Here is a 22,589-nt window from a genome sequence, read left to right as displayed (position 1 = left end):
TTGGCACATTTTCTTTGTGAAAAAAAAAAAAAAATAATAATACACTGTCTTATCATTTTCGCTTTCAGCTGAATTAGACATTAGGCTATAGACATTAAAAATATTTATAATTTTACAAAATCATAATTTGCACTTGAGTTATGCCATATGTAGTAATAATGGCAACACGAATTAACTATCGCAATTATTTTCCTTTAATCTATATATGTATTGTTTAATCATAAGTACTTGTACACACATGTAAATTTATTTACTTATAGACATTGGAATTATATTATCATTGTCTTATAAATCACATGTAATTAAGTCATACAACTATGCTCCATGTATATATGTACATACTCGATCACACTTATAAATATGTATATGTATATGTATTATGTAATGCCATGTTCAATCTCTTCTTCAAAGGAGGAAATAAAGAATTATCTATCTATCTATCTATCTATTTTTTGTGTGTTATTACTCTTGCTGTTGTTTAGCTTTCTAGAAAGAAGCTGACCTAAAAATGTCAGGAGTGTAACATTTGATATAAAATGAAACACAGTGTTTGGGAACAGTTAAAAAATGTACTAATAAGGGTGTTTCCTGGAAGTCTATGTCATGGAGTGATAATAAGAAATGATCATAAGTGAAGATAGTGATTGGTTACTGAGCATGTAGATGATACGTGCCCGTCAGGAGTGTAATATTTTTTTGCGAATTTTTGGCATATTATTATATCATCATTTTTAGTATTGCAGTATATTTGTACATATGTTAAGATTTCAAATGAGAAGTGAAGGATACATTTTGTCAATATGATGTAAATAAGGTAGGTTTAAACCATAAATGCCTATAAATGTTATCAAAAATGTTTGAATTTTAAGCAACTTAATTACTATGCAATTAATAGAAAAATCATACAGTGACAGACAATCAACAAATGGTATTTTTTGCTACAATGAGGCAAACTGATGACCCTGTTCTATAATTAAATTCATTTAAAACTATGTGACTTAATTTCCAGCATGACTGTTGACATGTCCTTTAATGTTACACTCCTGACCAAATATTGGTTATGGGTGTGAACACTATTTTTTACAGATGAAATATCATAGGAAATAGGAACAAATTAATTGTAAGCCTTCCAGGTTTCAAAGGGGCACAAAGAAACAAGAAAAGTTTAAATACAAGGAAGAAAGTCACTAGAACTACATCAGAGGAAAGAATTAAGAAATACAGAGAAAATCTTAAAAATGACAATGTTTAAAATTAGTTTTAAAAAATGAAAAAGAAATAAGAAAACACAGGAAACACGAGAAGCAAGCAAAAATTAGAAAAATAGCTGTGTTATGAAGAATCTTTTAGAAAACCCCAGAGCTTGGGCCAAAACAATAAAGCTTTTATTGAAAAAGGCAACTGCTCACAGACGATCAAAGTGGTTGACAAAGCAAACCATGAAGTTGTGGAAAAAACCCTTGAAGTAAGCAAAGTAAGCCGTCCAAAAGTATGAGAACAAAAATGTCAAAAGTTAGTTGGCAGCTGCAAACAAGAAAAATAGTAAGGCCAGAAGAATGTCATGTCTAAATAGATACATGAAGAGGAAAGATACTCAATTGAAAATACACTGTCAAAACCAAAAGCATATAAAGCAGTTTGGGAAGATAAGCTGTACAGTTTTTTTCTTGAAAGCAATTCCAGAATCATGCCCAACAAAAGAGACACCTTGCATATAAATGGAAGTCATGTACAAGTACCTAAATGCCAATTACTAAGTTCATAATTGAAGTCTAGAACAGCAGATAAATGAATTGAAAAGGGCAGCCCAGGCAAATTCACTGACCATAGAGAGCTGTCTGACATATCAGTATGATAATGTCCTTTTGACACTATACCTGGGACTGTGAGAATTGGGGTGCGGACTATATTCATAATCTGTATGAGCCATTCCTTTCAATTTGGACTGGATCATTTTGTGGCTGATAATTTGACAGTTAATGCAGAAAGAAGTCTCTACAGTTACACAGAGGTGACATCACATTATTGATATTATGGCCACAACTTAGTAACTTGAGGGCACAACTTAGTTACTTCGTTGTGGCCATGACTTATTAAATCGTGGCCACAACATCAAAATTGATAGTTGTTACTTAGTTGTGGTCACAAGTAACTAAATTGTGGCCACGGTTTAATAACTTGTGTCCTCATATAAGATACTAGCTGGGTTGTGGCCTCAAGATACAAAGTTGGTGACACAATTTACTAAGTTGTGGCCACAATATATATCAAGTGTCACGTTAGTGCCACTGTATTAGTGTAAGTCTCTTTACGTAGCAAAGGTAAAATAAATATTCAACACTAGATGTGCAATAAATTTATATTATTACCGGGTATATTATTCATCATATATGATAGGACAGATATTTTATATACATGTTGTAAAATATGACTTTCTAATGAACATGTCTTAAAAGTGGATGATCGCTCAGATATTTAGATCAGATTTATGCAGTGAGGTACCTTCAATGGGATGTACACCTGATCAAATGCAGATGATATATCATGGCCATCCCAAGAATGATATACTAAGAAAACCATCACTGCCAACACTTATGTCTCAGTTTGGGGTTAAAATTGAAATATGATACGTAGTAACTTGAACTTGAAATATTTTGTCAGGAGTGTAACAATTCGGAACAGTTGTATTTAGTTACTTACACTGAATACCATTAGTTAAATTAAATAAAAGTGTTACTGTTGTAGCACTTTACTGTTATTTCAATTGAGTTTTGCAATTTTTTACAAGTTGAGCAAGAATTAAGTAACAGTAACACTTTTGTATGGTTTTTTAAAAAAAAACATTTCTCAGATTATGTAAAATCCCAATTTGTCAATGCTAAATTTGTTTTATAATGTTTCACTGGCTATCGATTACTTTGTAATTGGATTTCCTTTGATTTATACTGAGAAATTTTAAGTGAAATCTATTTGATGGTTGTAATCTACATATGTCAGGAGTGTAACAATTTCTTAAAATATTTTTTTTATATTTTTTTTATTAAAATATGTAGCCCATGTGGGGAGGTTTGAAGTTCGTTAAGTAAATCATTCACGTACACGATGTAGTAGAACGGAGCGCATATACTGCCTTGAAGCGTACCTTGCTGTATACAAAAGGGAGCTGATAGGTACCCATTGAGCATGACACGGCTGGAACAGCCACAAAAAGAATCCCGAATAATACGCAAAGGTTTCCCGCGGATACCGAAATGATGAAGCTTGTACAGCAGCCCGTCAATCCAGACCATGTCAAAGGCAGACTTGGCGTCCATGTAGCAGACGTTCAGCGCACTTCCGCGCTCGCAACAGTAATCACGTGCTTCCTGGAGAATAAACGATGCCATTTTGCAGTTTTTGTGTTTCTGGAAACCATGTTGTAGTGTGTTTATTTTTTGACATAATGTTGCTTTTTTCTATACGAGACATTAGCAGTTTTTCAAACAGCTTCGAAATAACAGGAAGTAGAGCAATAGCTCTGTAGCTCGACGGTTCAGTGTATGGTTTGCCGTTACCCTTGTACAACGTAACTGTAAGTCCGTGTTTAAACTGTTGGGGCAATACTTCAGCTTTAATAATTGAATTAAACAGTTTGGTCAAACACGAGGTAAGAACCTGCCCTCCGTTTTTTAATGTTCATAGGAAATATGATCTAGCGAGACACTTTTGTTGCTAGGCAGTTCACTTATAAGTTTATGCATTTCGACGTCGCATGTGGTTTGGAGCAAAATATCACTTGTTTGATGATGCACGTCTGTCCTGACATAATTCAACAGATCATTTTCAACACTTAACTTTTGGTTTTCATCGAAGTCTGGGTTCTGAGCATAAAGATAAAGATTACTAAAATCTTTTTGCCAGCCACCCAGAAGGCCGTCGGTGGTGTTTTCGTTATGTCCATTTAACACCATTTCACTTCCCTGCTATTTACATTTCGGCGTTTTCGAGTTAACCATTTTCCAAAATGAACCCTGGTCGATTTCTGCTATCTTATCGATGCGACGGAGTTCTGCCTCTTCATGCACATGTGCGGCTGCTCTGAGTTGGCGTCGAAAGATGCGTTTGAGCTTTTTATTCGCTTCATGTTCCTGTGAGCCGTTTATTTTCCCTGCCCAACACCAAGCTAGGTGTGAAAGTTTGAGCTGCTGGTGCAATTCTTTCAGTGCCGAAGACCAGTATGGTTTTAGGAATTTCTTGTATTTACGTCTTGAAACACATGTTTCGGTGGCCACTGTTATGCATCTCACAATATCAGAGTATGCCCCATCGATATTATTGCAACTATAGTCAATATTAGTGGCTAGTAAGCGCTCTGTTACAGTGTTTTGTATGAATCTACCTCTTTGGGTTTTTCCCATTTGTAGACTATGCGCCGGAGAGGTTCCGATGTGATGTTTTCTGCCATACTTATATTCATATAAAGGTGAAGAAACACTGGCAGATGCCGAGATACATTTAGAGGGGCATCTGAAAGTACACTGCATGAAATTACGTGGTTTAACAGACTTTCGTCAAGAAGCACATGGTCGATACGTGATGGCCGTCCACCGGTGTATGGATGGAAGGTAAAGGGTGCGCCGGAACAGATAGCAGTTTCTGTCACTGCTACAAGGTTAAATACACGTGTCATGTTGATTACGTAGGCGTCTCTTGCACGTATTTCAGAGATGACGGCAGAGCTGTGGAACCTAGCATTAAAGTCTCCTAGCACTACAATATGGTTGCTATCACAATATGTTGAACAGAGGTCTGATATAGCGTCGACTTCCGTTTTAAACGTTTTTAGAGGGTGGTTCGCTGAGGGTAGGTAGACTTGTATTACTACAATTGAACTGTGTATTGTGTGTTTTTATTCCATGTTTAGTTAGATAAAAGTTTGATGAAAATGTTAATATGAGTTGTTTTCTCCATTCAAAACCTATTTTGTACACTACAAAGATCGTTCATCAAAACTAGGCATACAGCCTTGTATTTAATTATGATTTGAATTTAGACCATTTTTCAACTTTTCTAACCATTTTTTTTTAAATAGCCCATAACTGAATCCACCATTTTGTTACCAAAATCTGGCTTCTTCAATTCAGGGATACAAAATAGCCAAAACTGCAGACTTGAAGTTTCAGCCAGAAGACTAGAACACCTGACAACTTCTGAGCCATAATTCTTCTGTCTCTTTAAGCTCACTCGCTGTCAGGTGTTCTAGTCTTCTGGCTGAAACTTCAAGTCTGCAGTTTTGTGCAAACCGTAATACGTAGGCGGTGACGCGTAGCAGCTTCCCGAGACTGCTGTATCTGGTCACATCGATGATAGTATGGATTCCTGCAATGGTGTTTCTCGAAGATTCTGACGATGACTGTGGCTCAGGCTCGTCACAGTGGTCTGTCCCTGTAATGCACACGGTAGTTGACTGGTAATCCCATGTCGGCCACTTGTCTGTTTCGTCTATCCATTGTGGTCCTTTAAACCACAGTGTGTTGTCACTGAACTGTACAGCCGATATACCACGTGTCAATAAGTCCGCTGGGTTTTCTTTTGTAGGACAATACCTCCACTTCCGGATGTCCGTCAGTTGATGGATTTCTTCCACACGATTTCTCACAAAACGTGGTAATGACTTCATTGATTGTAACCAATGTAATGTTATTTGGCTGTCTGACCACAGTTCCATCTTGGAAATGTTTAGTTGTTGTTGCACGTGTCTACCGAGTCGCGCACCGATCACTGCGGCCATTAACTCTAACCGAGGTAGGGTAAGTTTCTTCAATGGTGCAACGCGGGACTTTGCCATTACTAGCGCTGATTGGTTGACTCTGCAGATGTATACAGTTGCGCCATATGACGTCATACTAGCGTCTGAAAGCACATGCAATATTGTTTCGTCTGCTGCGTTGACGTTGTCGTCTGCTTCAAAGTTGAATAGGCATCTGTTGAATGAAGAGGATGAAGCACTGTTCATGTCTCGCGCTATTTCCTGCCATTTCTGTTGTAGCTCGTGTGGAAGTGGTGAGTCCCAGGCATATTTCTTCTCCCACAATTCTTGTAATATGATCTTAGCTCGAATGGTGACTGGGATGAGGAGTCCAAGCGGATCATACATCATGGATGTGTGCTGCAAAATGGTACGCTTTGTAACAATATCAGCCACAGGAATCAACCTCTCTGGAAACGATATAGTGCCCTTGACTGCGTCCCATCGCATACGAAGAACTTTCGAAGCTCCATCGTTGTCAAGTACATGGTCAACTTTGGCCATTTCACGCACGATACTGCTGTTGGAATTCCAGGAGCGTAGGTTGAAATTGGCGGCAGACATCAATGCACGTGTATCTCTGAAGAAGTCAACGACGTCTCGTTCCTGCGAAAAGCTAGATATTATGTTATCAACATAGATATCTCTCAGTAAGTGGTTACTCACCCAGTTGCCACTGTTGTTTTCTAGATGCTTGATGATGGTTGCGCACAGGATGAATGGAGAACACGTAGCCCCAAACAGCACGGCCTTGAACCTGTATGTGGTCAGCGGGGAGTCGGGGTCACTTGGGTCACTCAGCCATAGAAATCTCGTGACGTCCCGGTCTTTCTCGTCCAGCGAAACGTGAAGAAATGCCTTCTCGATGTCGCTTGTAATCGCATATCTATTCAACCGGAAACGCATAAGTATACCGGCTAAGTCGTTCAGTTCCGGCGGTGTTGATTGTAGGCAGTCATTTAGGCTAGGCTTATCAGCAGATTGACGACAACTGCAATCGTATACAATACGTACTGGGGTGGTGACTGAGTCCTTTTTAACTCCATGGTGGGGAATGCAATGAATGGGATGATCGTTTTTAACGTTTGTATCCACCTCTTCAATAAATCCCCGATCTCTTTGTTCACGAATAATTTCACCGTATTTTTGCAACATGAATGGTTCTTTTTGCAACCGCTTGATCAAGTTTTCTGTACGTCTCACGCTAATGTCAAAATTGGTCGGCAACGGCAGATGGTCATCTTTCCATGGAAGCTTGGCGATGTAGCGACCCTCGTCATATGATATATTAGATTCCATGTAAGTCTTCAGGTTACGGGAACCGGAAGTATCGTCTCCTTCCGGTGTGATTCCGATGGACTCAAGCTTCCAAAAGCGCTCCAAGTCCAGGGTCGTCGGCGGAGTTGTGATGACATTCAACATGTACTGAGCAGATGGTTGTTGTGTTTTGCCGGGTAACGGACCGGAAAGCAGATATCCAATTTTCGACTTCACGGCAGTAGGTCCGTTGCCCCTGACGACATGATCCAACACTATTTTCCAGTATGAATCCGCACCAATCAAGTAATGAAATGTCAAAACTTTCAGCATCAGTCACTGGGTGTGCCAACTTAAGTCCCCGGAGATAACTCAATGACTTCACTTCCTTTTGAATGTTTGATAACGGCACTGCAATAGTTGGGACTATCAAAACATCGATTTCGATTTTCTCATGTCTATCTGTAAGAAGATTCACTGTCGCCGTAGCCATTTGTCGCACGTTCTGTGTGCTGTCGCCGAAGGAAACTAAGCGGATTGTCTCAATTCCCGTCTGTCTTAGTTTGAGTTTGGTTGCCAATTTTTCAGTAATAAATGACCTCTGTGCCCCTTCGTCAAACAAAATGTTGGCATCTGTTGTATATTGTTCGGAACTCACGCTAGCAATGGCAGTTTTGAGAAGAACATTTGGACGGTGTTGTGTCGTTGAGTGCAGTATGGCAATGTCCGGTTGTCTGTCTGTCTTTGACTGAAACAGAGCTGCTTCGGGATTCAGTTTGCCTATTGTCCTCTGCTGTTCGCATATAGCGATGTGATGCCTTCGCTGACAATTGCGACATCTGAAATTTGACTTGCAGACGGATACTTGATGGTCGTCTGATAAGCAATTGAAACACAATCGTTTTAACGTTTCACGCATTCAATTCTCTCATCAACATTGGCTAGTCTTTCACAATCAGACGAATTGTGATCTCCATTGCAAAAAGCACATGTCACTCGACTATGATAATTTGTAACTTGTTTCGATACCTTTCGTTTGTGCGTCTGCTTCCTGTTTGTTCTACCATTTCCGGCAAGGAAGGATGCTGTTGGCATGTGATGTTCCTGAAACACTGGGATTTCTCCTTCCTGTAACACGTTGATTTCCGTTCCAATGGCTCGTCTCACTTCCGGTAGCGTCCATGGTCGGTCGCTGAGACTGGCCTAAGGACTCGAGGCCTCTGATGAATGTTTCCATTTTATCACGAAAAGTCTGTATGCTGTGCGGAGTATTCTCCGGCCGTGGCAGTTCAAGCAAGGACTGCATATACGAGCTGATGATCTTATGCGTCTGGCCAAAACGTTCTTTTAGTAGCTCAACGGCTTTTGCGTAATTTGCATTCGTTAATGGGAAACCAGCAATACTTGAGGCAGCGCTTTCATGTAACAATGATCGCAGATAGCTGAATTTTTGAACATCAGACAGGGTGTGGTTCGAATACACTGATGACTTGTAGCAATCCCAGAAAGTTTGCCATTTGGTTATGTCACCATTAAAATTCGGCAGCGAAAGGTGTGGCAATTTGTGATAAAGCTGTGGCATCACTTCTGATGGCGCTGACGGTTCGTTTATCCGTATCGCCTCTGCATTTCGATTCTTGTTTTCGTCACTCTTGGATAAGTCTGTGTTCTCGGATGCATGTTGTGTTTGTCTACGGTGTGTCAGCAGTTTTAATTCAAGGTCGATAGAGTATTCCTCACTCTCAACAAGCTCCGTCTCCAAGTCAGTAATGTCTGCATGACTTACGATTTTCTCACATAAGGCTTTGATGGTTTCCGCCTTCTCCGCTAGAATTTCCAGCAACTTGATGCGCTTGAAATTAGATGATTCCTCCTCAAACTTCAAAAGTAGGTTTTCGACAACTTTCCTATGTCCATCTCGCATTGAAGTTAGCTTTGTTAGCTGCATGTTGGCTTTGTCACGGCACCAAAATGTCTTTGTAAGACTGAGTAGGTAAACAACACGTCGTGTCAGGTTCGATCCTTTTACTCAACAATCATATATACTAATCAACGGAAGTGACGTCGACGTTAAGTCCATAAGCCGCGACGTCACGTTACGTAAGTTCGCGCGTAATGTTATACAAATACAATTCATGACAAATCCATCAACTGACGGACAACCGGAAGTGGAGGTATTGTCCTACAAAAGAAAACCCAGCGGACTTATTGACACGTGGTATATCGCCTGTACAGTTCAGTGACCACACACTGTGGTTTAAAGGACCACAATGGATAGACGAAACAGACAAGTGGCCGACATGGGATTACCAGTCAACTACCGTGTGCATTACAGGGACAGACCACTGTGACGAGCCTGAGCCACAGTCATCGTCAGAATCTTCGAGAAACACCATTGCAGGAATCCATACTATCATCGATGTGACCAGATACAGCAGTCTCGGGAAGCTGCTACGCGTCACCGCCTACGTATTACGGTGTGCACAAAACTGCAGACTTGAAGTTTCAGCCAGAAGACTAGAACACCTGACAGCAAGTGAGCTTAAAGAGACAGAAGAATTATGGCTCAGAAGTTGTCAACAAAAATACGTATGGTGAGGAAATCAAGATTCTGAAGTCAAATGGAAATCGCCTTTCATTGGTTAAGCAGTTGAGACTGTTCCTTGATGCCACCGGCTTTGTTCGTTGTGGTAGGCGTATTCACAATGCGCCTCTATCAGAAAACACCAAGTTCACATACCTACTTCCTCAGAAACACCCATTCACATGTTTGGTTGTAATCGATGCCCACGAGAGGTTACTTCATTCTGGGTCAAGTTCAACCATTACATACCTCAGACAGAAATACTGGATACCGGTTATCCGACGTTGCGTGCAGTCCGTGTTACGGGCCTGCGTTATATGCAGACGAGTTAACGGCAACTCCTACCATGCGCCTGATCCACCACCGTTACCGAAAATACGAGTAGAGGACGCGGAACCATTTACAGTAACTGGTGTAGACTTTACTGGTGCGTTGTATGTACGCGATAAAGACGGACATGAAAAGAAAGCGTACATATGTTTGTTTACATGTGCATCGACTCGAGCTGTACACCTTGAACTCGTGCCGGATCTCGCAACAGAAACATTTCTGCAAGCGTTTCGCCGATTCTGCAGCCGGAAGTCCCTTTCACGTCTGATGATATCAGACAATGCTACTACATATATAGGAGCAGCGAATCACCTACGTGAACTCATGCAATCAAATGCAGTACAGGAAGAGCTCAACAACAAAGGAACAGAATGGCGCTTTATCGTAAAAGGTGCTTCGTGGTACGGAGGATGGTGGGAGCGCCTTATTGGGTTGACCAAAACTGCCGTCAAGAAGGTACTCGGTCGATCGTATGTGAACTTCGAGACGTTATCCACTATCATCACAGAAGTGGAGGCCGTTATCAATGACCGTCCACTAACTTACGTCACTTCCGGAGAGGTCGAGGCGGAGCCATTGACGCCATCGCACTTGCTGTATAGAAGACGACTTACAAAGTTGCCCCATTCCGAAGACATTGAACTTTCGGGCCTCTGTGCGAGTAACTTTGAAAATATCACGAGGCGAGCGAGGACCCAGAAAAAGTTAATTGACAATTTCCGCGTACGATGGAAGACTGAATATTTAATAGCTTTAAGGGAGCACCACCGTGTTTCCGGCAAAAACCAGCAGACGATCAATGTTGGCGACGTTGTCCAGGTCCACAACGAGACACCGAGGTCCTCATGGAAACTAGCAGTTGTTGAGGAGACCATTACCGGAAACGATGGGTTGGTTCGTGCAGCGCGGATTCGGACACAAAATGGACATCACACTACCCGCCCTATCGTAAAACTGTATCCTCTAGAAGTGATGTGTGACACCGTCAGTGCAAGAGACTAATATCATTCGCCGCCCCGGAGTGTCATGAATTGTATTTGTATAACATTACGCGCGAACTTACGTAACGTGACGTCGCGGCGTATGGACTTAACGTCGACGTCACTTCCGTTGATATAGTATATATGATTGTTGAGTAAAAGGATCGAACCTGACACGACGTGTTGTTTACTTACTCAGACTTACAAAGACACTTAGCAATATGGTATTTTGTGAAAATATGACCCTAAATTGGAAGAGTTACAACTCATTTATCAATAGCAATAAGAAATTTATACATAATACCTACATTTCCAAATTTAATATACGCCTAAGTATGCACCCAAAAATACAGAAAATTTTGTCCCATCCGTAGACGCATGTTTTTCCCAGCAAGGAATATGCTTAGCATATAATCAACCAGGCAGATTTTGCATTTCCATTCGGTGACCAAATATATTTAATTATTTGTTGCATCAATATCTGATTGTAATTCGTAAATATGAAGCTCAACATGTCAATGTCCCATCCGTAGACACCATGTCCCATCCGTAGACACACATAAAATGTTCAGAATTTGCATATATTAAGCGAAAAGAACCACTTTCCTTTGACAGAAATGTAGCACATATTCAAAACTAGGCAATGGATTACCAAAAACAACTATTTACCTTTTTATTTTCATTTTTCCACTTCGATATGTTGCTAAAAACATTGAAATTCATGCCTTACCGTAAATGACTGGGTATTAGACGCACTTTTCCCCTCAGATTTCAATGCAAAATAATGCCTGCGTATAATACCCAGTAACAATTTTTTTTAACTTTTTCTGAGGTCGATTTCAAGCCGAGAGTTTGTTTAGATTTATGTAGAAAGGGATGTTACTCGCGTCATATTGATCGAGTATATACGAGTTAAAACGGCAGTTAAAGATCGGAATACGGTATATCGTAAGACGTTTATAATTTAAACAAAAATATTTTTCGATTAAGGTTATTCAATAGTATTTTGAATAATAAATTGAATTGAACAATAATTAAAGTTGCATATAAAAAGCAAAGTTGGGCACTGTCAAAATATTTTTTGTCAGTTGTACGAGAAGGTGTGAAAAACTCGACTGCCTTTATCCTGTTTCACATACCAATACCATATACTGTTGTGATAATGGTCTTGTTTTTTCGCACTTTGTCACATTCTTTATTCTTTTCTGTAGGTTGACATTTTGAGAACAAACCGTAAAATATAAGGTTTTTGCATAACTTAACTTATTATTCTCGACAGTTTATCATTGAATGGTTTTAAAGTCAAGTCAAGTCAATATTTTATTGGCAAATACATTAAATACATTGCCACAACACTGAATAAACAAGCATGGTGGTGAAATTTACAATAAATCAGCATAATTTTAGTTTAATATTATGGAGAAAAGTATGCAAACTATATGGGTTGATAAGATCATCTTCATAATTAAGCATATCATTATTAAAGTCATGTATTAACATGAAAAAGTATTAACCTCGTCGTTTAAAGGCCTGATATAAATAAGTTGCGGTTTTGTTGATAATATTTACAAAGTTGTTGACAATAATGTTACAAATTTGGACAAACATGGCCAACGTGTATAATACTTAAGCAAGTGGGATGTTCTAAGATCACGATAAAATGGACATATAAGTAAGAAGTGGTATTCATTTTCAACACAGTTCATATTACATTTAGTACATATTCTATTTTCCCTTTCAATATTTCTATATCTGCCTTCTTCTATCAATAAAGTATGTGCTGAACACTTAAACCTCGTCATCATCATTCTATTATTATCATTTTTAATACATAAAAAATACTGTTCTAATACAAATTCTGATTTGATAATTCTGTAGCTATCTAACTTTGGTGATGAATTAATACTATCACCCCAATCTTGTAAATATACATCATATACTCGTCTTACAACACTATCAACGGGCTTGTGATACAACATCAAGTGCAAATAAGAACGAGTACCCGAGTTCATTAAACAATTTTTGTACAGATAAAGACCATGTATTAATATACTGACCGCGGTCTTTTTTCATATTATAAACTATGTATTCAAGTGAATCAGGTTTACTCTTTAATTTAAACCAGAATTTCACAATACGTATTTTTCGCAAAACATTCATTGGAAATCTTGCTAATTCGCCGTATACAGCGACATTACTAGTTCGTTGTCTTACACATAGGATATGTTTTAAAAATTTAAGATGAACACGTTCTATATCGGACGATTTATGAAATCCCCAAATCTCCGAGCCATAATTAAGTATTGGACTAATTAATGCATCAAACAATTTGAGCTTATCTCTTATATCAAGCACAACAAGCTCAAATAATTTAGAAAGAGAAAAAAGTGCTTTTAAGGCTTGTTGAGATAAATGCTTTTGAGCCGGCAAAAAAGTACCGTTGCGAGAAAGCGTTACTCCAAGATAAGTAAATTTATCAACGACATTTAATTTCTTGCCGTCGTAATATAAATCTACGTTTTCTAAATGGTTGCCTTTTTTACATACCATAACACAAGTTTTCTCAATATTGACCGATATACCCCATGTCTTACAATAATTATACAGATTATTTAACAATGTTTGTAGACTATCAGCAGAATATGAAAATAACACAGTATCATCTGCAAATAACAACATAAATATTCGAATATCATCAATAGTAACAGCATCTACGTCATCGCTATCCAAATGCTGTTGCATATCGTTAATGAAAAACAGAAATAAAAGTGGAGAGAGTGGTTCCCCTTGTTTTACACCCATATGATTTTCAAAGAAATCCGTATACTTTGAATTTACTCTGACACATGAAGCAGCGACATCATATATTTTCCTAAGCATTGATACTATCCTACTAGAAACCCCGTAGCGAATAAGCTTAAGCCAAATACCATTCCGATAAACAACATCAAACGCCTTACCGAAATCAACAAATGCACAATACAACTTTCGTTTATCATTGTTAATTACTTTGTTAATAATAGACCATAAAACAAATATGCAATCAGAAGTACTTCGTTTACTTCTAAAGCCATATTGATAGTCTGACAGTAAGTTATTATTGTCCGCCCACAGCCGCAGCCTATTATCTAGAATAATTGAATATAATTTCGAAAAAAATACTTGTGAGGGTAATGCCTCTGTAGTTGTTTACATCGTTTAGATTACCTTTCTTAGGTACAGGGACAATAATACCTTTTGTCCAGCTAGTCGGATATAGAGAGTTGAAATACATATAATTAAATAATTTGCTTAACATCGGAGCAAATATGTCTTTACATTCGATAAACATTTCCGCAGTTAACTTGTCTGTACCACTACTTTTACCTCGCTTAAGAATTGCAATAGCTTTACCGACTTCCTCAATATCAAACTCTTTGTCTAATTGCTCAACATTAACAACATCATTACTATCTAAAATAGATCTTTCAACTTCATCATCGCTGAGCATCGTGCTATCACAAAACAAATTCTTAAAATGGTCAAAAAATCGTCTTTTGACAACTTTGAAATGCCTGATTTGCTACTGCGAAGTTTTTTAATTTCTGACCAGAATTTCTGCGGCTGTGATTTAGCTAAATTATGTAAAACATCTTTCCTATTAGCATTATAAATGTTCTTTGATTTGCGTGTTATACATCTATAGTGTTTGCGCTTTAACAGTAATATTCTACAGTTATCATCACTTTTGAAATTTCTAAAATTTCTATTAGCCAAACGAAATTCCCGTCTAGACTTTTCACATTCCTGATTAAACCATGGATTTTTAAATTTACGCTTAGGTTCTTTATGTTCAACGTTTAAGGTTCTATCACAAGCTTTAAAAGCTTTATCATATAATAACTTAGCGAAATCATCGATTCCTGAATCAATATTACAATTATTTTCAACAATATTGTCTATAATATTACAAAATTCAGTGGAATTTGAAACTTGCATTTTTATAACATTCTATATTGTCACGATTCCACGACAGTATATCAACTGTTTTAGATACAAAATCTGTAATTTTACGTTTTATGTCAACTGAGAGTACAAGTTCAACAGCTACATGTCTTGAAAAACGTTGCAAATCGTGTACAATAAAATTATTAACAACCGGAAATAATTCCGAGGAAATCAAAACATAATCTATTACACTATTACCGGCTTCCGAATAATATGTATAACTGCTATTTTAGCATCATCCCCTATTCGGCCATTTACAATTTTCACATCACAGCTTAAACATAAATCCAAAAGTTTATTTCCGTGTGTATTAATAGTTTTATCCATAGAACATCTAGCTGGTAAATTAGGCAATATATTAGTGTCATTTCTATCAATAGAATTAATAAATTTGTCAAAGTCATGTGTATTCGATAAAACATCCGACCGTACGCCTGTTCTGCAGTTCAGATCCCCGATAATTGCAGTTAAGCCACTGTCACTATATTTTCTTAAACCATTTTCAATCAGTTCAAAAAAGCCAGTTACATGCGATTGAAAATAAAAGGAATTGCTTGGTGGAATATAAACAAAGCTTACATAAATATCTTTTGCGAACTTGAAATAATCTTTACTTAGTTTAATCCAGATAAATCCACTTTTGTCATATTCACACAATGATATTCCGTCACTATATTCATTTTTGTACAATAATAAAAAAACCCGTGACCCCTTTTAGAATTGCTACTTTCCGATCTTGGAAAAGAAATCACATTATAATTTTCAACTGAAATTTCATCGCCTTCCTTTAACCACGTTTCACACAAAAATAAAATATCATATGAATTGACAATAGAAATAAATTCCTGATCACTGATGCATGATTTTATACCATCAATATTCCAAGAACCAACATTGATGGCACGCTTTTCTCCAATGTCCTAATCTGATATTGGCGTAGGTATCGGCAGACTTGTTATCTTGGGCGTCGGCGTCGGCTGAGCTCTAGGTGTAGACGTCGGCTGGGTCCTCGGTGCCGTCGTTGGTTGAGTTCCCGGGGCAGTCGTCGTCGCCGTCGTCAATGGAGCGGTCGTCTGTGGCCTCGGCGCGGTCGTCGGCTGAGTCCTAGGCACAGTCGTCGGCTGAGTCCTAGGCACAGTCGTCGGCTGATTCATCGACGTACACGATAGTCGGGGCGCTGTCGTATACGGTGGTTGGGACGGTAGCGCATACGACGGTATGGGCGTCGAAATAGATGACGGTTGGGTCACCGAGTGCGTTGTTTCAGGAACATACGGCTGGATCGTGGGAGCGACTGGAGGCACTGACCATCGGCTAGCGTTAGAGTATGAGTTGAAATCGGACTGGTGCCGTTGGACGTGGCCGGCGTATGGAACTATTGAGTCTGATCCCGACGTAGGTTTAAAAAGTATATTATTAATGTACAATTTGTCTCTGACTAGCGTAGCTTTTTCCCCTCATCTCTAGCTTTCCGAAGTGCCGGGAACAGGTGGCGTCGACGCTCGTTTACTTCCGGCGGATATTGATCGCTGACATTAGGGCCCCTGTTTGTAAGTTTAACCCTCCTTAGTGCATCCTTAACTAACATCTTGGAGTTAGTGTCCGAAAACTTCGCTACAATTGGGCGAGTTTTGCCAAATGAAAAGTTACCGACACGGTGGGCTCTGTCAATATGGACGGACGTTTCCACTTGCTTCTTGTGTAAAATAGATTTACAAAAGTCATACACCTTTGCCTCACAGTTTTCCCCGAATTTGTTGCTGCCCCCGATGAATTGCGATGGTTGACCTGATGCATGTCCGCCTGCGTTGTCCCCGGAAATTACGTCATGTTGGACAGGCTGCTGGTACATTGAGTCCCCAGGACCCTCAGGTATCCCCCAGAATAAGCAATTATCACGCATAGATCGGCATTTAAGATCAATCACAGACTCATTGGTTAAATCCACATGCTCTCTCAGTTTCTGGTTTTCAAATATTACACTTTTTAACTCCGTTTTCAACACATCTATTTTATTTGAGTTTTCTAATGTTGTAGTGCATATTTCATCGTATTGATCGCTCACAAATTGATTTGCACTCCATGTTGGTCAAACGGTCATTAATACCTTGAACACTAATCTTTAAATTGTGTAACTCGCCTACTATTTTTGTGTCCATACTATCTAAGCGATGCATGATCTTTTGTGTACAAGAGTCCGAGTTCAAATTCTGTGACAATACTGGCGATGCCTCCGTGGGTACATTCATATAATATGGGGGTTGCTGAGAATACATCTGGGCAACATGAGTCATTTGAGTCATTTGGTTATATTGAGATGAATAAGTGAACGTTTGGTTTGACTGATTTGGTGACAAATGCAATACTGACGAATTTTGTTGATTTCCCTGACCGGTCGCCATTTTACGTTTCGCGTCGTAATCCTCCACAGGCGGGCTCCTGTTCTCCTGTTTCCTCTTTTTAGATAACTTGGTCATCCGTAATCACAAAGGGAGTACGTCCAATTTAAGACACTATATAACACCGTATATCCAGATCAAAATCAGGGGGATTATTGAAATATATCCAATAGAAAACTAAGCAATTTTTCAGCTGATTTTGAAGTTTTAAAGATAACCGTCGCCATTTTCACGAAAAAAAATTGTTTGTCACTGTCAACAAACATGGTGGCCGAAAATGCCAGACAATTTGTCATCTTTTCTATGCGTCTTTTAACCAAAAACATAGATTAAAAGTTTTTTTCTTGGACTTTTCACAATTTTTTCCCTGCTTCTAATACCCCCCCCCCCCCCAACGTCTTATACCCAGTCATTTACGTATTACGTAGTAACTTATTTTGTTTCTATAGTGTGTATGTTTGGGAATTAAAATAAGTAGCCAAAATACAGGCTGGATTATGCTGTTTTAGCCAGACATAAAGAGGCCTATTAGAAATTTATTTATGGTTAAGAAAATGAAGTACAGTAAAGCTGGTAAATGTATACGGATCACTGTGTGGGAACGGACACCGGATATAGCTCAAAAAGTGATAAGTAAACAGACAATTATGCAGTTGTTTTTCTTTACCAGAGTTAAGATATTGCTGTGTTAACGCATATCTACCGTACCCACAAATGAAACAAGTGTTTGAACTAATAGCTGAATGCTAAATTTGGCCTATGGTATAATTTAAAGTGCTTTCGACAAGTATTGTTATTTTGTGAGAAATGTGTCCTGGTGATAACATGTCAAATGGGACAAAAATTGAAGGTAACACTGTTAATATACAATAAACATGTATGTCTGTTTCCAACTTTCAAATAATCTGCCCAAAGTGGGAGTACAATTTGATAAGAAATTATTGAGCAAACTTTAGTTAACAATGAGTTTGATTCATGCTCTCCTAAATGAACGTATACATGCAAGCTGTTTAATTATCAGGGTTGGTCACAATACATACTTTCTCACTGAAGTGAACGAGCAGAGACCATTATTCTGTTCTAAGTAATAGCAACATCGACCCAAGCTTAGAAAAAAAGCTTCACGTTTTTTCCAAATTAGATAACAATATCTCATTCCCTACTGATGACTTTCTGTGTGCAAAGACGTACCTACTTGATTTACACAGCAATACTATATATATGAATAGCAAACACCACATAAATTATACGGCCATATGTGTTGTATTCCTCAATAGATAACTGGCATATTTCAAATATTTAGATATTTGCGGCTCGAACGTTGATGCTTGTGAAAAACACATTATGGTTAACTAATCTGTTTAAATGAAACAGTCTAAAGTGCAAATAGATACAAAAAACAGCAACATTTTTTTGCTCTCATCCCTCGATTTGGACAACATCGAACAATTTCCCTCGAGCTCGCGTATAGGTAAATGGCCGTAATCATTATCACAGTATCTTTATTCTAAATACATCGTTACTATCCCCAGTCCACATAATAGATATCCCCTGTGCAATTTTTTATTTGCTTCATCTATCCCCAGTACACCGCCATGGCACCAAAAGGTATGAATATCGCCGTAACAACAAAACATATAGTATTGATATCTTATACATTACTAGATAATGTTATTACGAAGAAATCGCTCGATTCAGTTTTTATTTTTATTTTCAATTTGTTGATTTATGTTTGAAATCGTACCACATAAATGAACATTTGTGAGCGATCATGCAACTTTCGGCGAGAATTGGACTATTATACAAAAGAGGAGACACATTTCCATCATAGTCATATATTGCACATGATCAAGTTATTCGAAACTCTTCGATTTTGATAAATATATAACCATACAATACAAAAAAATGATAGAAAACTTTCCATGTGTCAAAATCAAACGCTTATCGATTTATCACTTTTTGAGCCATATCCGGTGTCCATTCCCCCACAGAGCGGATGGGACATTTAAATCACGCTATGTGACTAGAATAAACATTAATACAAAAATGCACAAGCAGAGAAATAAAATTGACAATAATGTGAGTGCAAAAGCCCTTAGAATGAGAAGATACAGGGGAAAACTGAAAAATGAAAGGAATGAAAAATATGATGAAACGAAGAGGATAGATGCTGAAAGGAAAAACACACGATAGGCAAATTGACAAAGGGAGAAGAGAAAGTGATCCAAGAGAAACCAAAAAACAATTATAGATATGGAGTGAAAAGAAAATGAAACAGCTTGCCAAACGAAAGAATGTGCAGACAATATCACAAACAAAACTAATGGAGAAAACCTGACTTCTAGACAGACACCGTGTAACAATAAGAATAGAGAAATGAAAGAAAATGAAAGCCTGAAAAGAAAGAAGAATGTGCTTAAAGGTTCTTAAAGTACAGAATTGGACGATGGGGATAAAAATACAGTGTGCAAAATAGTCTTTCAACAGACCAAGATACTACAAACATTGATCAAACAAAAACAGATGGTACAATAGACAACGATGATATTAACAGATCCAGAACAGCTACAAATTCAGATGTAATAGAAAGTAATGAGATGTGTGAGCCTCCATTTAATTCAAGAAGCAAGAAGTACAGAATATAAAGCAATATCAAAAGTAGAAGAAAGTATGCCTACAACACCAAAGCGTAAAACAAGAGTGTAAGAAAAACTGATAAGAGTATGTCACCAACGATGAAAAGAAATTTGGAAGAAAAAGGTCTTATTTTACCAAAGGGTGCTAGAAGAAAATTAAAGCTGAGCGAAACCGTCAATATGAACAACATTAAAAGAAGAATACAGGATGTGAAATTGAGTCATGGAGGGACTTCACAAGAAAAAAAGACAGAATACAACAATGTGTTGCAATGTGTGCTTGATAGGAATATAACCAAATACTATAGCTTTGGTAATGGGATTGCTTCCTTCCTACAAGTTAGGCGACCAACAGGGAAAATAGACACCACCAATGAAAAGAAGTGGAAACTAAAACCAAGAAAGACAAGGAAAGATAGACTGACTGCAGAAACTGTTGTTTGTCAGTAGATGTGTCCGGAGAAGTACCAAATAACAAAGATGTAAAGTTACTCGATGGAGAGAACATCCAATCTCAAGTCATGACAATGACCTTGGCCGAGGCATATGAATTATTTATTTTCTGGAGTTCTTAAGAAGAGGTCATTTTGACATATGATTCAGAACAGTTTCTCAGTTTTGGAGTATATTAGTTATCAGGGCTTTTTCTGCCCATTTTGGGAAAAAGGATCCTAGATTTTTTGGGAAAATTTGCGTCACAATTATGCCTAAATTGGGAAAATTTACAGTTAAAATAACAAGCTTTTCAGTCTCCTGCAAATGAGGAAATTATTAATAATAAGTTTATTTTCCCTTTAAAAAGCCCTAAGGCCTTTTTTTAATTATATGTTTTACGAACGGCCAGAGTTGTGAAGTGTCAGAGGAGGAGGAAATAAAATTACATTTCTGGAATTTTATTTTTTGGTCTGGAAAAAAAAAACACAGAAAAGCAAAAGCTATGATGTATTCTCCATGATTTTCTATTTTAATGTCAAGTCACTATGTAAGTGTGTGCACATTTGGTTTTGCTTTATCTGACAAGTTCACTTCATATTTTCATTAATCACTCTTTATACTTTGTAAATGCATGTTATAATAGACAAGTGACATAAAAAATCAACTATTTTCAGTAAATTTATTTGCCATTTCACTGTGTTGTTTTGGCTGCAAATTGTCTGATACCAATTCACCAACCATGTCATAGTTACAGTTAGCAAAAGAGCTTTTTTGTTTCCTTCTATACCGGGAATATTTATCCGCCAGGAACTAGTGATCCAGGAACTTGTAAACTGATTCTAGCTGTCTGATAAAACAAAAGCTGTCTATCCAACAGTGATACAAATAATACTAGTTGTCCATCACACATTCTGTCCAACAAGCAGTCCAAACAACACTGGTGGTCCAACCAACACATCCGGTCCAACCATGTATAGTAACTGTTGTTCAACCAACAGGTATGGTCCATCCAATATAGCGGTCCAGTAAGCAATATATGCCCAACCAACAAGGCACTAGCTTACATCATGTTGCTACCAATCTAGCAGCCCAACCGATTGTAGTGATGGTCTTCATTGAAAGTGATGGTCTCAGTAGATAACATCAGCATATTTGAATCATATCTGTAAAGAAAGGAACGGAACATTTATGGATGGGTTTTAAGACAATCGGGACCCCGATTTAATTCCAGGCCTGGGTGTATGTGACTAGTCCGGTGGCCATCATAATGTTTAAACATAACTTACTAGTAACAAATCATTCAGAAGCCGAGAACACTACAAAGGTGACAGCATAACATAATTACTCTTTCTAAGTAAATTTTTTATTACATAGTAATAAAACACACAAAGCAGTATAAATATCATAATTTATATTGATGATGATTTATATATGTTCATTCATAAGACTATTACATAGTTATTCTGTACCTGGTAATGTACATACAGATTCCTCATTATAGATTATCACTGTCAGATATGTATTATTTGTGTTAATTTTCAAAATAAATGTTTTAGAACAGATGATATTTTTTATGCCCCCGAAGGTGGGCATATTAAAATCGCACCGTCTGTCCGTCCGTCCGTCCGGCTCTGTAACTTTCCCTTGTATGGACAGATTTTAAAATAACTTGCCACATGTGTTCCACATACCAAGACGACGTGTGGCGTGCAAGACTCGTGTCCCTACCTCAAAGGTCAAGGTCACACTTAGTGTTTATTCACAATGGAGTGCTGCATATAAGGACATAGAGTATAGGTTGTCGTGTCCGGGCTGTAACTTTCTCTTGTATGGACAGATTTTAAAATAACTTGCCACATGTGTACCACATACCAAGACGACGTGTCGCGTGCAAGACCCGTGTCCCTACCTTAAAGGTCAAGGTCACACTTAGTGTTTATTCACCATAGAGTGCTGCATATAAGCATAGAGTATAGGTTGTCGTGTCCGGGCTGTAACTTTCCCTTGTATGGACAGATTTTAAAATAACTTGCCACATGTGTACCACATACCAAGACGACGTGTCGCGTGCAAGACCCGTGTCCCTACCTCAAAGGTCAAGGTCACACTTAGTGTTTATTCACAATGGAGTGCTGCATATATAAGGACATAGAGTATAGGTTGTCGTGTCCGGGCTGTAATTTTCCCTTGTAC

At 38.1% G+C, this 22,589-nt stretch overlaps 2 protein-coding genes across 2 annotated transcripts; both read right to left on the bottom strand.

Moving 5' to 3' along the window:
- Positions 1-5,170: 5,170 nt before the first annotated feature.
- LOC128230691 (uncharacterized) lies at positions 5,171-7,210 on the bottom strand. The gene has a single exon (XM_052943135.1). The coding sequence runs from the start codon at positions 7,208-7,210 to the stop codon at positions 5,171-5,173; it is 2,040 nt and encodes a 679-aa protein (XP_052799095.1).
- Positions 7,211-8,105: 895 nt separating this feature from the next.
- LOC128230690 (uncharacterized) lies at positions 8,106-8,993 on the bottom strand. Its single transcript, XM_052943134.1, has one exon. It carries the CDS (start codon positions 8,991-8,993, stop codon positions 8,106-8,108), a length of 888 nt encoding a protein of 295 aa, XP_052799094.1.
- Between the last annotated feature and the right edge of the window lie 13,596 nt (positions 8,994-22,589).

Source organism: Mya arenaria, chromosome 4 (assembly GCF_026914265.1).
Source record: "Mya arenaria isolate MELC-2E11 chromosome 4, ASM2691426v1".
NCBI lineage: Eukaryota > Metazoa > Mollusca > Bivalvia > Myida > Myidae > Mya > Mya arenaria.
The sequence above is the reverse complement of the archived record's forward strand: the minus strand, read 5'-3'. Positions and strand labels throughout refer to the sequence as shown.

Excerpts from the sequence above, each read along its gene's own strand:
- LOC128230690 (XM_052943134.1), bottom strand. The coding sequence starts at position 8,993 with ATGCAGCTAACAAAGCTAACTTCAATGCGAGATGGACATAGGAAAGTT.
- LOC128230691 (XM_052943135.1), bottom strand. The coding sequence starts at position 7,210 with ATGTTGAATGTCATCACAACTCCGCCGACGACCCTGGACTTGGAGCGC.